The 15,212-nt window shown below is 57.4% G+C and overlaps 2 protein-coding genes across 4 annotated transcripts; both read right to left on the bottom strand.

Annotated features, from left to right (window-relative positions):
- Positions 1-1,374: 1,374 nt before the first annotated feature.
- Positions 1,375-2,957, bottom strand: HAMP (hepcidin antimicrobial peptide). Its single transcript, XM_059150614.1, has 3 exons — positions 2,741-2,957; positions 1,675-1,734; positions 1,375-1,589 (listed from the first exon to the last, which is right to left on the bottom strand). Exons 1-3 carry the CDS (start codon positions 2,825-2,827, stop codon positions 1,488-1,490), a joined length of 249 nt encoding a protein of 82 aa, XP_059006597.1. The 5' UTR covers positions 2,828-2,957; the 3' UTR covers positions 1,375-1,487.
- A 1,981-nt stretch (positions 2,958-4,938) lies between these two features.
- On the bottom strand, positions 4,939-14,719 carry USF2 (upstream transcription factor 2, c-fos interacting). 3 transcript variants are annotated; one of them, XM_059150611.1, is made up of 10 exons: positions 14,623-14,719; positions 14,306-14,352; positions 14,082-14,200; positions 13,824-13,943; positions 13,174-13,324; positions 12,963-13,050; positions 12,639-12,697; positions 6,007-6,101; positions 5,689-5,817; positions 4,939-5,580 (listed from the first exon to the last, which is right to left on the bottom strand). In XM_059150611.1, the coding sequence occupies exons 1-10, from the start codon at positions 14,682-14,684 to the stop codon at positions 5,491-5,493; spliced, it is 960 nt and encodes a 319-aa protein (XP_059006594.1). In that variant the 5' UTR covers positions 14,685-14,719; the 3' UTR covers positions 4,939-5,490. The 3 variants fall into 3 exon arrangements, with proteins under 3 accessions (XP_059006594.1, XP_059006593.1, XP_059006595.1); XM_059150610.1 differs by having other exon boundaries at positions 13,743-13,943; positions 14,623-14,718; XM_059150612.1 differs by lacking the exon at positions 13,824-13,943.
- Between the last annotated feature and the right edge of the window lie 493 nt (positions 14,720-15,212).

Here is a 15,212-nt window from a genome sequence, read left to right as displayed (position 1 = left end):
TGCTGGAGGCCATGGTCTGACATCGAGGTTGGCAGGGTTGGTCCTTCTGAGAGCTGGGGGTGGGGGAAGGATCTGTTCTAGGCTCCTCAGCTCAGCTTCTAGATGACGGTCTTCATGTTCACACAGTCTTCTCCCTGCAGACAGACCTCTGAGTCCAAATCCCTGCTTTTTACAAGGACAGCAGTCCTCTTGGATCAGGGCCCACCCTACTGACCTCATTTTAACTTGACTATCTCTATAAAGACCCTACCTCTAAATCAAGTCACAGTCATAGGTACTGGGTGTTAGGGCCTCCACATTTAAATTTGGGAGGGTGGGGGACACAGAGTTCAACTCATGACTCATTAGCAGTCACACGGCCCGATGAGCTGAACACTGAAGACTTTTCTAGTTCTTTGGGTGTGACAAGCCCGACTCCCGGTCCCTCTCATGGTTTAACCCAGGCCTCCTCATTGATATTCCTCACCGGGCCCAAATAGCCAAGGCCGTTTATTGCCTTGCTAGTGCTGACGTTTTCTTAGGCGCTAAGAAGACAGTAAAATGCATTGTCTCTGTTTCTGTCAAAAGTGGGGAAATGGGATACATTGAGAGGGACATGGTTTCAAGAAGAATGGGGGGGAACTTAACCCCTTGGGGAGGTAAGCAGTCTTCTCCTGAGTGTCTCGCAGGGTGGTATGTCCTTACCGAGTGGATGCCTCTTACCGTGGTCCTCTGAAACCCAGCCAGCATCCCTCATTGTGCCCAGCCAGCATCCCTCATCCCTCACTGTGCCTGCTCGGAAAGCCAGTGGTTCTCAGACTTTTTGGTGTCAGGACCCCTTTCTACTCCGCAAAATTATTGAGGACTCCCCCCAGAAATTTTGTTTACGTGGGTTCTGTTTCTAGCTGCTCCATGTCTTAGAAACTCTTAGAAATGGAGACCAGGATATTGGGAAAGCACAAGGCACACGGGCACATAGCCTGTTCCTGTCAGAGTGATGATGTGGATCCCACGTCACAGAGCCTGTTGACCTGCGACAGGAGTGAGAAAGGTACAGGACATTCTAGTGGTTTCCACCTGGTGGAGCCCTGCTGGGGGTTCCCCGGACCTTACTCTGAGAATGCTTGTGAGGTCACTGAATTTGCCACCCTTGTTTCAAGAAGGCTTTATTTAGGGAGAGGACACCTGGTTTAACTTCTAGCTCCTGCTGTTGCGACATAGGTTTCAGGTCTTCTGAAGAGGGGAAGGAAGGGAAGCGCAGGAAACAGATCTCCTTCACCAAACCTCAGTGCCGACCCCAGTACGCACCAACCCCACACACCTGGACCAAATAGGGGCCAGAAGAAGCCTCTGGCATAGGCCTCAGGCAGGAAGAAAAGACAACAGACACTCTAGTGTGGAAAACAACAGACAGAACCATTTTATTCCAAGTCTGGTCACAGAGGGTTGGAAGGCAAGGCAGATAAATACGAGGGTCGGGGAGGATGAGGGGGCAGGCCGGGGAGGCTCTATGTCTTGCAGCAAAAGCCACACTTTGATCGCTTACAGCAGTTGCAGCAGAACAGGCAGATGGGGAAGTGGGTGTCTCGTCTCAGCCTCAGGAGCGTGGGCTGTGGGGAAGAAGGGAGAGTGAGCGGACCTTGGGCCCAGGCAAGGGCTGGGGAGGCCTGGAAGGGGGGTTGCAGGTGCTCTTACCGTCAAGCCAGCCTCAGCTCCGGCTGTGTCCTGGGCTTGAAGGGCTGTAAGCTGTCTTGTCTGCGGGAGCAGAAGGGGTGGTGAGGATGGCCAGGGCCCAGCGGAGCTCTCAGACTTGCCCCTACACACCAGCTCCTCCCCAAGGGTCGGTGTCCTGCGGCTCCCTGGGTATCCTAGGAGCTGCCCCATGGTCTGGCCTTTTCTCCCGCTTGCTCACACAGCTCTTCCCATAGACGCCCCAGATCTGTCTCCTCTCTCCACAGCTACTCTCCTTGGGAATGTCACCCTCCCTGGCTTGCTGCCACCACCTGGAACAAGGCTTCCTGGGTCTTGCCGCATACATTGTGTTCCCCATGCCTTATCAGTCAGCTTAAAAGCCTGGGGGGCTCCCCTTGCGCGTGGAGCTAAGTCAGTACTTCCGCAGTTGTCCACAAGACTCGGCAGGTCCCCTCCTCCATCTCCTCTCCAAGTACCGTCCCCTTCACTCATGACACCTTCTGATCCTTGGGGACGTTCACCACACTTGCCCTCTCCCAGGCCTTTGCTTGCTGTCCCTTTCTCTTATCCTCCCTGTCCTAGGTCAAATTTCTTTTTCTCACCAAATGCCTCCCGCTTCGCCGCCAGCACTTCATCCCATCTGAAGTCCTCCCCTGACCCCTCCTGGTCCCTCTAGTATCATCATCATTTTCTGTTATCCATGGAGCGCATTTACCAAGACACAATGATCTCATTTATGTTTTGATGGTCCAGGGACTAATTCCCTGACTGGGATGTGAACTCCGCAAGAGGAAAACTCTTCTTTGTTTGCGGGGCGCTCCCCACTGTCCAGAATTGGGCTTAGCACGGAGCAGGCACGCCGCCCGCTGTGGAATTCGTCTGGGTCCTCCAGTCCCTGATACTCAGGCCCCCTGCTCTGTACTTTGGGCAACTCCCCGTCCCCCCTTGCCCTGCCGTAAGCTCTGCCCCATGCTTAGGGGTCTCCAGCTACCCTCAGCACTGCCCCCCCTAGGGCCTGGCTCTCCAGTGGTCTCGGTCGTTGAGCTGAATCCAGGCCCTGCGGACTCACCTGGTGTGGAAGAACCGAGCCACTGGCCAGACTGGCCAGGAGGAGGAACAGGAGGCCGGCAGCCTGGATCCGCGGGCTCAGTATCATTGTGCTGTCTGTCTGGCTGTTAGGTTGTCCTGCTGTTAGTTTCAGGACCGGCTGTGGTGTCTGGTCCCCCGTTTCAGTGGCTTTTATGGGTGCTTTTGGAGGAGGCGGGGGTGGTAAGCCCCCCCGCCCCCCGCCGCCCCTTTTGTCCTAACTCATTTCCAAGAAGGTAGTGGCGCCGACAAGACGGGAGATAAGCGGGAACAGAGTGACAGGGAACAGTGTTATGTCACCCTTAGCAGAGGTGTGTCTGGGGGTGGGGCAGAAGGGCCACCTGGGAAACACTTTCCCTGACAGGGCATCACCCGGTTGACCTCAGAAAAAGAATTTCCCCCTTTGACCCAGAAGTTGAACCGGTCGATGAGCAGGAGTGAAGTGACCTCCTATTCCCCACCCTTTCTCAATGTCATCCCCTGGGAGGCTGGCCATCACTTACAGGCCACTGCTTCAGACTCCCCTCTCACAGGGCGCAGATCCCAGCAGGAAACACTGGGCAGCTAGATGTACGAGTTTGTGTCAGCACAAGCCCCCAGCATGCGGGGTGGTTTCCTGAGTATCAGAATTTCTTTGGAACTTCTGCCCATAGGAGCCGGCAGTATTCATTAGTTACTAACACTGGACGCTGCCTCTTTTATGCCAGATGTACTGACCCACGTCCCAGCCACCTGTCCTCCGAGCAGCTCCTGCCGGCCCTGTGCTGGGCTCTGCTCTGCATTCAGGGACCCCGGCTGCCTCCTTTGCCACTAATCCCCCCGAGGCCTGGCTGCCCAGACCCTGCTCCCTCTAAGCACAGCGCCCAGCCTGTCATCTTCACTTTCTAGGAGCTGTAGGAAGAGACTGGGGCACTGCTCAACTCCCCCGGTCGGAGGCCAGGGCTAGGGTTAAAGCTAGGCTAGAGCTAGTGCTACAGCCTGAACTGCCTGACACGGGGGCCTGTGTTCTCACCATTTGGCTGTCTCCCCTCAAGCACAGGAGGGCACAGGAGAACGTGCTAGACAGGGCCCACCTTGGCACTGGGAATATTTCAACCCTAGACATTGGCTGACTCTATAAACCTGGGCCTTTTTTCTTGAGAGCTGGTTCTCCAGCACGTCGCCGATGGAAAGACGAGACAGGTGGCCTGACCTGGCAACCTCACTCCCACAAACTCTGAGCCGTCTCTGGGTGCATGTAGTCCAGGGAACCACAAACCCTGATTCCGAAGACAGGCCTCTGGCCCGCTGCCTCCCTGACTCACTTGGGGACCACCCAGGCAGGGTCAGCTCCAGCCTAAGGGCCTGTGGGTGATGCTGCCAAGGAACGAACACTCCTCCCAGCCCTGACCTGCTTGCCAAGGCCCACTTGAAACCAGGGAAGTGGAGGGAGTGGGGTCTGGGAAGTGCAGGCCGCCCCCTGCGCCAAACATCTTTGCTCTAACGGCCTTAGTCAGAGGGGTAAAGGGAGACAGGGCCCGTCAGGGGGCAGACCAGTTGGGAGCCGTTGGGAGCATTTGGGATGGGGAGCAGGTGGAGAGGTGGGCCAGGTGAGCAGGAGGACCAGCCTCTGTCCTGGGGGTTGCACAGGGCCACGCTGCACACTCAGCCCCAGGGAGATGCAGCGGCGTCCCCCAGCAGCCCCAGGCAGCACCGCATCGCAGCTGAGGCCAGGTTTCATCACTAGCCGGGGCAGGGGTCACAGTGCAGGCGCCAGAGCCACGGGGTGAGGCGACAGGCTGCCGGGCCAAGCCCGGCTTCCTGGCCATCTGCCCTTCCTGGGGGTGGGGGGCTCAAGGCCAGGCTCCACCATTGGCTGGTACAGAGGGGAGGGCTTCAACCCTTAAGGGCAGGGTCAGAAGCCAGTGCTGTTTTTAGTAACAGATGACAGGAGAGACCCCAGCCTCTCCTCGGAAAACATGAGACATGTCCTTGACCCTAGTGCCCCACGCCCCCACACCACATATGCGCACCTGGAGCCTCAAAGGGGATAGTCCTTAATTTCTCCACCCATCTGACCCACCGACAGACCGGGGTCCACAGCCACACACACCGAGGCCATGCTCCCAGAGTTGCCCTCACGGAGTTCTGCATGGACGGCGGGCTCCCTCCCCACACCCAAGATGGACAGAGACACAGACAGACAAGGCGGGGCCACATGGGGCCAGTTTATTGCAGTTAAATACCTCTCTCTCTCTCTATTTTTTGTCCACTTTTCCATAAAGAAAATTAAAACACACACACGCACTCAAAGGGGAGCAGGGATCCAGAAACAAGAGGTGGGGTGGGACATGGCCTCCCTGCGTAGGTCCAGGCCCCGGGGATGGCCCCCTAAAGACTCCCCTCCTTCCCTAAAGCACCCTGTCTCAGTACCTCTAGAGACCAAGGAGGCAGCAGGATATGGCAGGGTCTCGGTCCTCTTCCCTCGTGCCTCCAGGCAAGACCACTAGAAGTGCTGGGGCTTCATGGGGGCCGGAGAAGGGAGACAGACAGAGGGGGAGGGAGGATATCGTTTCCCAAGTTGAGGAGAGCAGTGGGTGCTTATCCACAGAAATGCATTATTTCTCCCCGTTTTGTTAAAAATCTACTATAAAAAAACGCAGCTGGGGGAGGGGCGTCTGTCCCTCTCTGTGCTAAGGGCTGGGGAAGGGGCGGCAGGGCCGGAGGGGCCCCCGCCGCGCAGTGGGGTGGGCGTCACTGCCGCGCGCTCTCGCCCACCATCTCCAGGTTGTGCTGCTGCAGCTGGGCTCGGAGCACGGCGTTCTCGTTCTTCAGCTCCTCGATCTGGCACATATGACACGACAGGGGGACCCGCCAGGGGATGAGGAGCCAGGGGCTGGCTCCCCGCACCTGGGCTGGCTCCGCCCCGGCCCCGCCCATCGCGCCCCTCACCTGCTGCCTCAGGAGCTCATTGTCCATCTGCAGCCGCTCGGCCTCCTTAAAGGTCTCCTGCATGCGCTGGTTGGTCTGGCGCAGCTCCCGGATGTAGTCGCAGGCCTTTGACAGGATCCCTCCTTTACTCTGGGGGGTGGGCAAGGGCGCCAGTGAGTGCCACTCGCAAGCTGGCCCCGGATGGTGCCTGCCCAAGCCCAGGGGCCAGGCCAGGCTGACCTTCTCGAAGGGGAAGGGCCCTGTCCCGGGCGGTATGGGGGTCTGGAGGGCCAGGGTGGGAGCGCGGGGCGGGGGGGGGAGGGGAGGGGAGGCACCTACCGCTCCCGTCTTGCTGTTGTCTGCGTTACAGTCTGGAATGATTTTGGAAAGTTGGACGATCCAGTTGTTGATCTTGTCCCTCCGCCTCCGCTCCACTGCAAGAGGTAAGAGGAGCATCAGCGGCAGGGCTCCTGGAACCTTTCTGCGTGCCAGGCGCTCTCCCACCAGCGCGGACGGGGACAGCGCAGCAGTGCCCAGACGCAGGCACCTGCGCCGCACCTCCCGCTGCTTCTTGAGAGGAAAAAGGTCTCGGCCTCAAGGGCCACGCACACACCTTTAGGCTGCAGAATCAACAGCTGGGACGGCGGGTTCATTTTGATGACCAGCCTGGCAGATTTTAAAAATCGGAGCCAACATTTAAATTAATGTTATGTGAAATTAAATTTCACGTAATTGGCATCTTCTGAAAAATGGGGAGTTGTGGCTTGTGTTCTTGGGAGGCTGGAATGAGCCAGGGCCCCTTTCCACAGGACCCTGGCACCCCCATCTGCTCCCGCCATGGCTGCTGCCTTCCATTTTTCAGTACTCAGGCCTTCCTTTGGGCTCCCCAAGTTTGTTTTTCCTTTATCTTTAAAATCATAGTCTGACCATGTCTCGCCCCTAGCTAAAATCCCTCTCTAGAGCCCGGGCAGTGAGTCCCAGACTGCCCAGGCTGGCACTTGTGGTTCTCGCGGGCCTGGCCCCACCAGTCACCGAGTCCCCCAAGAGCAATGTGAACTCTACCTTGAAGGCCAAGGCTGACAGGCCAATGGAAGACGACTTCTGAAAAATTCAGACTTGTGATTTAATTCTCTTAACACTCAGCCATCTCATCCAAACTCTGTCAGCTGACCTGAGTGGCAGGTACCCCATCCAGATGGGGCACGTGCCTTCCCTCCGGCTTCTCATCAGGCTCACGTCACAGCCTTACGAGACAGCTGCTTGGGATCTGCCCTCACTGGCACCTCACACTAGGGTTCAGGACCCACAGAAGCAAAGCTGGGCTAGAATCTTCCTCACCTTCCAAGCGCAATCCTAGGCGCTGGTGTGGACACACCCAAGAAGGTCCAGACACCTTCCCCAACCATCACAGACCCTCGTCTTCCCTCCTGCCAGGACAGCTCAGGGACAGACGCCGCCTACAGGTGGGATGTGCAAAGCGGGGCAAAGGAGTATCTTCTCCGGGTTGGGCAGTGCTAGTGGGGGTTGCCAGAAGGGGTCTGGGGAAGAGTGAAAAGGCAGGGTGGGCCAGAATCACACCCCTCACTCCTCATGGACTCTGAGGTCCCCGCCATTGACCCCGCTGTTCTCACAAAGAACATGCCTGGCTGCTGGCACCTGGCTCTGCCTGCCCATCGCAAGTCCCCTCCCACGTCCAGGTTCCCCCTGCTCCAGCCTGGATTATGACACCCTCCCCTCCAGGGACTCTCTTCCTCCCTGGTCCCTCTTCCTCCCTTGCTCTCCAGGCCTCCACTTCAGTCACCAGTGGCCCTGGGGTGAGTGTGCAATGCCCACGTCCCATCACCCTGGGGAGAGCTGCAGCTCCCCACGGAGGATGGCCATGTCCTACAACCTGGGAACTCTGTGGCTAAATACCTCAGTGGAACCAAGAGTCTGCCCGGGCCTGGCGGCACTGGCCACCCCATCCCCAAATAGAGCAGTGCGCTCTATGTCCAGGGTTCAGCAGAGGAACGCAACAGCAGACGGCCTCTCAGCTTCCTGCTCTCCCCTCATGCGGTCTGGCATTCTCAAGCCCGGGCACCAGGCCTCCTACTTTGGATTCTTCCCTTCCAGCCAGCAGAGGGCAGGGGTGTGGGGGTGGGGGGCAGGCACATCTTCTCCAGTTTGCATTCACTTTAAACTTACTGCCTGCCCGGGGCACCTGGGAGGCTCAGCGTCTGACTCATGGTTTTGGCTCAGGTCACAGTATCAAAGGGTTGTGGGATTGAGCCCCAGGTCACACTTGTACTCAGCAGGAAGTCTGCTTGAGATTCTCTCCCTCTGCACCCCCAAATAAATAAAAATTCAAAAAGCCCAAAAAACCCAAAACCTAAAAACCTTTCTGCCTGCCCGACTGTGTGCAGGGGCGCACCTTACAAGCCCAGAGTCTGCGGCGGACTCTGGCTCCGCCCCACTGGTACTCGCGGCACCCCAGGCGATGCGTATCCAGGGGACACGGATACCGGTGGAGTGTTGTACACAGTTGCACCACGTGCCAGGGGGCATGCCAGGGTGAGCCAATGCTTTCTGCATGGCGCTGGGGCGTGGTGGGCCTTCAGAGAAAGACTTGGAGAGGGCACATTGGGGCTGGTTCTGAAGGGAGGGGCATCAGGCAGACAGGCATGGAACATGCAGAAATGTCTGGATATACTCTGGGGTGCAGCTGGGGGTGGGAAAGACCAGGCTGTGAAGGCCTCGAATGCTCTGGTGATGGGCCCAGGCCCTTTCACTGAGCAGGTAGTGCAGTAGGCAGGCCTGTGGCTGGGGAAGACCATCCTGGCACATTTGAAACAAGATGACCCGTCAAGACCAAAGCCACACCTATTCCAGAGACAAGCTTCAGTTACACCCATAGGATACTGAAAACTAGCCAGAAATGAAATCTTCCAGGAGAGGGGAGAAACGGACAAACTCCCAGACACGCTTAGAGATGTTATTGTTCCTCTCTCAGTAACGGAGGGAAGCAGCAGACAAAAAAGTCAGGATAGAAAACCTGACAAATGGGGCACCTGGGTGGCTCAGTGGGTTAAGCCTCTGCCTTCAGCTCATGTCATGATCCTGGGGTCCTGGGACTGGGGCCCTCATCGGGCTCTCTGCTCAGCAGGGAGCCTGGTTCCTCCTCTCTCTCTGCCTGCCTCTCTGCCTACTTGTCATCTCTTTCTCTCCGTCAAATAAATATATAAAATCTTAAAAAAAAAAAAAAAAAAAAAAAAAGAAAGAAAGAAAGAAAGAAAGAAAACCTGACGAGTGTAAAAAAAAAGAAAGAAAGAAAGAAAACCTGACGAGTGTCAACCAACTTGAGCTGGCTGACCCCGAGGGAGCACTCCACACTGTGGTAGAGACACACATTTTCTCCAAGCACACGTGGATGCTTTCACAACACAGACCATATTCAGGGCCATAAAATGAGTCTCAACAAATCTCAAAGGACTAACATTATATACTAGGAGTGCGTTTTCCATCAGAACAGAACTAAATTAAAAATCAGTGACAAGAAAATATCCTGAAAAGCCACAAACCTTCTGAAATTAAGCAATGTACTTCTAAATAACCCAGGGGTCAAAGAAGAAATCATTAGGAAAATTGGAAAGTATTTTAAACTGAATGATAATGAAAACCAATATATCCAAAAGGATTCAGCTGAAGCAGCACTGGAGTGAAATCTGCAACTAGAAAGGCTTGTGTTGGGAAAAAAGAAAGATTTAAATCATCTTGAAAGGCTAGGGATAAAACTCCAAGCTAATTAAGCCCAAAGTAAGTAGATGGAATGAATTAGCAACATTGAGAGGAGAAACTAATGAAATAGAAAAAGCAATCCCACCCGGCATTTGAAAATCAGATTTCACAAAAAGATCTGGACTTCTGGCTCCTCAGAGGTCCCCGGTGACAGTGGGCCCAAATTCTGACCCGGCTGCAATGGGCTGGCCCCACAGGCTCCAGTTCCCCACGGGGCTTGGAGATGGGCTCTGACGTTCCCAAGAAACAGTGGCAAAGAGGGGAAAAAGGAGAAAGAGAAGCCAATTTGAGATCTACTTCAGCACAGAATCTTGGGATTTGTAGATGTGGGGGAAGGAGCCCAGGCAGAGTGGAGGGTGGCCCTGACTTTCGGTGCTGGCTTGGGTAATTCTAACAGGGGTGCCTTTTCCCTCTGGGAAAGGAAATGTTGCATGGGAGCCTTTGGCAGTAGGGGTGGTGGGACGGACTTTGTTTTGGACAAGCTGAGTTATGAGGTGTCTCAAGGACACCCAGATATGAAGATTTTGAAGGGGTGGTTCAAATTATGGCTCTGGAGTTCAGGAGAGAAGAATGGAATAAAAACAGCTTTGCACACAGCCAGGGGCCAGGGCAACGGGGAGCCCTGGGAGGACTCCCCTTGTCCGAATCACTCTTTTCTGGAGCAATGATGAATGCCTACAACTGGGGACAGGTTTGGGGGATGCTGACCATCCCCGGGATGAAGTCCCATCCCGAAGGCTTCAACTCTCCTGAGACCAACGGAAGACAGGCCAGACCTTTAGGGACACCAAGAGTCAAAGCAGTTTCCAGCCTTGCCCAATGGGAGGAATCACATGGATAACTTGTTCAAATCCAAGCTCCTGGGCTTTCCTGTGACTTACTCGTTCTGAACCTTGAGAGGACAGCTCTGGAGATCGTGACTGTTAACAAGCTTCCTGGAGCTACTGGGAAGCTCTGCTCTAAGCAAACCGGGAGGGAAAAGCAGAGTGCAGGAAAATGAGAGTGCACAGAGCAGCGAGGAACATTCCCGAAAGGAACAGGCAGGGTCAGAGGCTTGGAGCACAGACAGGAAAGGAAGCCAGTGGATTTGGCAATGAGGTCGTCATGGGTGACCTCAGACAGACCTCTTTTGGTAGAGAAATGAGCCAAACGGCCCAGGGTCCAGGGAGGGTAGGCAGAGGATGGATAAAGACGTGTGCAGGTTGGGAGACAAGAGAATGGATGCAGCAGGAGTGGAAGGACAAGGTTATGAGCAAGACTGCTGACTGCTTTTTGCAGGATGAGAAATATTCAAGACTTTGCAGGCGAGAGGCAGAGCGTGCAGAGCAGGGTGGAGGGGGGCCCCAAGTCATAGGCCGCAGCCTTACCACGTGGCCCACTGTGCGGCCACAGGCTTGCGTGTCTGCAGTGGCAGAACTGGCCATGAGCATCGGGGCAAGTCAAGCCAAGGCCATTTCACACACAACTCAACAGATGCAGGGACTGAGAAGCAGCCCAACGTCAGAGAGCCAGTAAGCAGCCAGGCCAGGACTGCGTGGGTAGCCTACTGGAGGCCCCTCAAACAAACCATGCCCCAAAACCAAGCTCGGACCCTCCCCCTTCCCCTTCCTTTCAACCAACCTGACGCCACCACGAAACCTTGATTCTCCAGCCTCGGAATCTTCTGCCCCACGCACTCCCCTACTTCATGCCCTGTCCTGTCTCAGGCTGACAGCTACAGTCACCTCCTCTGATGTCCCAGCCTCTGGTGTCCTGTCACCTCCATACACAGACCCCTCTGCTGGCTTCCCCTCTGACTAGAATAAAAACCCTGGAGTAGGGATGCTGTTCTTACAAGGCCCCGCGTGACCTGGCCAGCCCTCCTGCATCGCCACCAACTTCCTCTTTCCTTCTCTGAATTCCACTCTTCTTCAAACACATCCAGTCTGCTCTGGCTCAGGCCTGGGGGTCTGCACTTGCCAATCCCTCTGCCTGGGACTCTTCCTCAGGGACCTGGCTGGCCCGTTCAGACCTCTGCTCCAACGTCACATCTCTGAGAGGCCCACAGAGCGCCCTGCCGCTATCACTCCCCAGCTTCTCCTGGGGCCTTATCTCCTCCTTGGGACCTACGTGACCTCACATCACACCACAGCCTTGTGTAATCTGTCTCTCTCACCAGGAGGAACACTGTGAGAGCCAAGACCTCATTTGTTCTATCACCCCCAGGACCCAAGGGCCTAAAAGCCAGGCAGATATGGGGTACAGATGTATTAGAGGCCGAGCCCAGTGAGCTGCTCGGGTCATAGCTGAAAAGGCTCAAACCCAACTGGACACCTTCAGGACTCTCAAGGCCACACCCTGACATTTAACGCTTGCCTTAGTCCTCCTTGGTCCCCCACCCCCAACACTTCACAACCTCTGTCTTGACCAAATCAGCACTCCCCGAAGCAGCCTCGTCTCATTCTGCCTTCCCCCCAGCCGGTGCTCTCCTCTGCCTGACAGACTCCCCCAAAGGCCAGCTCTCTGTGAAAGACACCAGCCTCCTTGATACCGCAGACCGGCTCCAGACCAGCCCAGGGTGCATGCCACCCAGCCTAGATTCCAACTTCAGGGAACACTCGCAGAGGGATGACTGTCTAGGCGTAGTGCTCCCCTGGACATGCATGCTACCATGACGGGGAGGAGGGAACACAGTGGAGGACTAAGGGTCAGTATTAAGAACCAAAATGACCTCAAGGTGGGATCCAGGGTTTAATGGAAGGACCTGACGTGCGGCCTTGGCCAGCGAGGGGCACAGCTTCTGGGAGCTGCAATCTCCGACGTGCTCCCCAGCAGACCAGAGCTGCTTCTAGAAATTAGATGGGCAGGGGAACAGGGGAAACTGACAGACAAGAGCACGACAGCTGCCACATGGGAAGGCAGTCCTAGGGAAACCAAAGCAAACTGATTTTTCAAGAGAGGCAGAAAATCCACAGGTAAACATGCAATGTGCCACTTAAGACGCTGACCGTGAGTTCAAGGTCACTAGCCAGCATGAAAAAACAACCTCCAGTTCACACCTCCTGCCTATCTGTTCCTAACAACGAACTTCTACCTGTTTCTACATTTCCAGCATTCACCAAACACGTCTTAAGCACTCATGGCGTGCTGGCGATCTATGACACAAAGGACCGGGCCTGGTGGTGGCTGTGGGGCCCAGAAACCCCCCCGTACTGTACCTTCATTGTGCTGGGCCCTCCTCCTTTCATCCCGTGGTGTTCGGGTTCCGTCAATTTTCCTAGAAGAGGAAGAAGATAGGCACGGGTTCCTTCAGGTCCCATTTGTCTACACATCTGTTAAGGAGTCAGACTTAAAAATTATCCCTGCAAAGTAAACTCCAGTGCAAAAAGAGGAAAAATGCTAATTCCCTTGCTTACACTCAAGAAAATCAGAAAATATACTGACTGCTTATTGTGTGCACAACTGTCTGGCTCCCATTCCAGAAAACCTTCCCTTCCTTTGGACCCTTCACACCAGCCGCTCTTGGGGACCCCTGCACGTACGGGGAGTAGGGGTGTGTCCGGGGTGCAATCGTCCTCTGCGTTCCTGTCTGAAGCACGTCTTGTGGCGTCATCATGACATAGAACTGGCCTGCAGGGAAAGCGGGGGTTAGGGCCAAAACTGGAGGGAGGAGCAGTTAGAAACAGCTTGGGGGGGCTTCCCTCCCTGCTAGCCTGCTGCCTCCCCTGCCTTCCGCCCTGGCCCTTCCTTTACCTCCGGCCTGCAAGCTCTGGTCTGTGGTCTGTACGGACACAGCTGTGGTATCTCCCACACTGGATGCTGGGAAATAGGCAAACCGGGCCTCCCCACTGACAGCCTCAGCTGCCGGGCTGCCGCCATTGCTGAAGGGATTTTGGATTACGGCCTGGGGAGTAGGAGGACACAGAGGCCACCCTTAGCCATCTTTGTTCACCAACCCATCCCCTTCTTAACATGTTGGACGTTCCCCACGCGCTCAGGACCATGGGAAATCCCGCTGTGTGTGCCACTCTGCCTTGTCTCTTAGCCGGGGAACTGAGCACAGGCCCAGCAATCAACTGACAGCATGATCCACTCTCACATCTAGGAGGCTTCCCTGTTACCATCATCCCCATCTTAAGGAAAGAAAAAATGGTATTTCAAAGCTCTTGACCCAAGTTTCACCTGGAAGAACTGGGATCTGACCCACCCCCCTCGATGGTCTTAAAGGTAGCATCAGTGTGCCACCTGCCCCACCCTCTGGGGATTCCCAAGAACAGCGTCAGTGTCCCCTCTCCATCCCCACAGGGCTTGTGGGCACCTACCAGTGGGAAGGGCGCTGCGGGACCTGGGGGCACAGAGGCAGCAGTGGGGCCAGGACGCTGGGATGCCCCATCCACACCCACCTGGGTCACAGCCTGCTGCCCCCCCGCAAAGGCAGCCGTAGACACGACGCTGACGGCGCCAGCCGTGTCTCCCTGGCCATCCAGCTGACCATCAGTCACCTGGACTACGCGGTACGTCACCTGCAGGGGGCGGCAGAGCAGCGAGATCGGCTCTGGGGTCCCGGCCGCGGCCAGGTCTGAGCCCCTCCCAGCTCGCCGGTCGGACCCTCGGCTCAACCCTCCTCCACTTGCCCGCGAGCTCCCGACCCGCAGCTTCACCTGTCCTCCATTATTCTCTGTGCGGAACTGGTACTGGATGTTGTGGTCGCCAAACGCCGCCTGCTGGACGCTGGCGATGGCCACCGCAGTCTGCTCCTCCGCCCCAGGGCCGTCCCCGCCTGCGGTCGAAGGGGGGGGCATGGTCAGTGGTCACGCAGCCAAGGCGCCCCCAGTCCCCTCCCCAGGCGCAGGCCGAGGCCCCGGTGAGACCCGCGAGCACTCACCTTCCTGCAGCTCGACGCCCTCCTCTGCCTCGGGTCCCTTGTCGTGACTGCGGGGAGCACGGGAAGAAGAGGGGGTCAGGGCCGCCCGCGCCCCCGCCCCTTTGCCCAGGTGCACGGCCCCCATCCCGTCCGGCCCAGTCTGGAGCTAGGGCACCGCTAGGACCCGGGGCCGAGGCTATTAGCGCGGGTCCCCCCTCCCTCGCAGCCTCCATTTTGAGCTGGGCCCAGCGGCCGCTCGGGATCATGGCGGCCCCGGCGCCAGGCCGAAGGGCCGGGGCCAGGGCGCGCGGGGGCACGGACCGGTCGGGCACTCTTACCTGGCGGCGGCAGCAGCGGTGGCCGAGGCAGCGGGATCCAGACCCGGGTCCAGCATGTCCATGGGGGGGGTGGGGGCGGGGGGGGCGCGGGGCCCGGGGGGGGAGGGGAGGGGAGGGGAGGGAGGGGAGGGGGCGGGCGGGCGGCCGGGGGGGGCCCCCGAGCCCGGCGCTCACGCCGCGCGGCAGGAGGGGACGGAGGAGACACGGGAGCCGCTCGCGCTGATCACGGGGACAAACAGTGGGGTCATGTGAGGAGGAGATGCCGCCGCCGCCGCCGCCGCCGCTGCTGCTCCTGCAGCCGCCGCCGCCGCCTCCGCCTGCCCGCCCGGCGGCTCCCGGCGGCTCCCGGCTCCGGGACGCGGCGCAGCCGCCCCCCGCCCGCTGCACGCGGCCCTCGGGCCTCCTTCCCTGAGCAGCGGCCGCCGCCGCCGCGACTTTTTTTTTTAACCCGGCCCGCCCTAGATGGCTGCCGCCTCTCCCCTGAATCGCCGGCTCGCGCGTCCGCCGCCCGGCCTGGCCCAGTCCGGCGGCGGATCGCTGCTACAGCCGCCGCTGCTTTCTATTTTTTCCCCCTTTTTTTTCCTCCTTTA

The sequence above is a fragment of the Mustela lutreola genome, chromosome 16 (assembly GCF_030435805.1).
Source record: "Mustela lutreola isolate mMusLut2 chromosome 16, mMusLut2.pri, whole genome shotgun sequence".
Classification (NCBI taxonomy): Eukaryota; Metazoa; Chordata; class Mammalia; order Carnivora; family Mustelidae; genus Mustela; species Mustela lutreola.
Note: the sequence above shows the minus strand (reverse complement) of the source record. Positions and strands in the feature narration are given on the sequence as shown.

Bases quoted from the DNA above. Each gene is read 5' to 3' on its own strand.
- USF2 (XM_059150610.1), bottom strand. From the start codon at position 14,684: ATGGACATGCTGGACCCGGGTCTGGATCCCGCTGCCTCGGCCACCGCT. The intron at 14,353-14,622 runs GTAAGAGTGCCC...TGCTCCCCGCAG, and splicing joins ACCGCTGCTGCCGCCGCCAG to TCACGACAAGGGACCCGAGG. The intron at 14,201-14,305 runs GTGAGTGCTCGC...CTTCGACCGCAG, and splicing joins GGGCGTCGAGCTGCAGGAAG to GCGGGGACGGCCCTGGGGCG.
- HAMP (XM_059150614.1), bottom strand. From the start codon at position 2,827: ATGATACTGAGCCCGCGGATCCAGGCTGCCGGCCTCCTGTTCCTCCTC. The intron at 1,735-2,740 runs GTGAGTCCGCAG...CTGCTCCCGCAG, and splicing joins GCTCGGTTCTTCCACACCAG to ACAAGACAGCTTACAGCCCT. The intron at 1,590-1,674 runs GTAAGAGCACCT...TCTTCCCCACAG, and splicing joins GAGCTGAGGCTGGCTTGACG to CCCACGCTCCTGAGGCTGAG.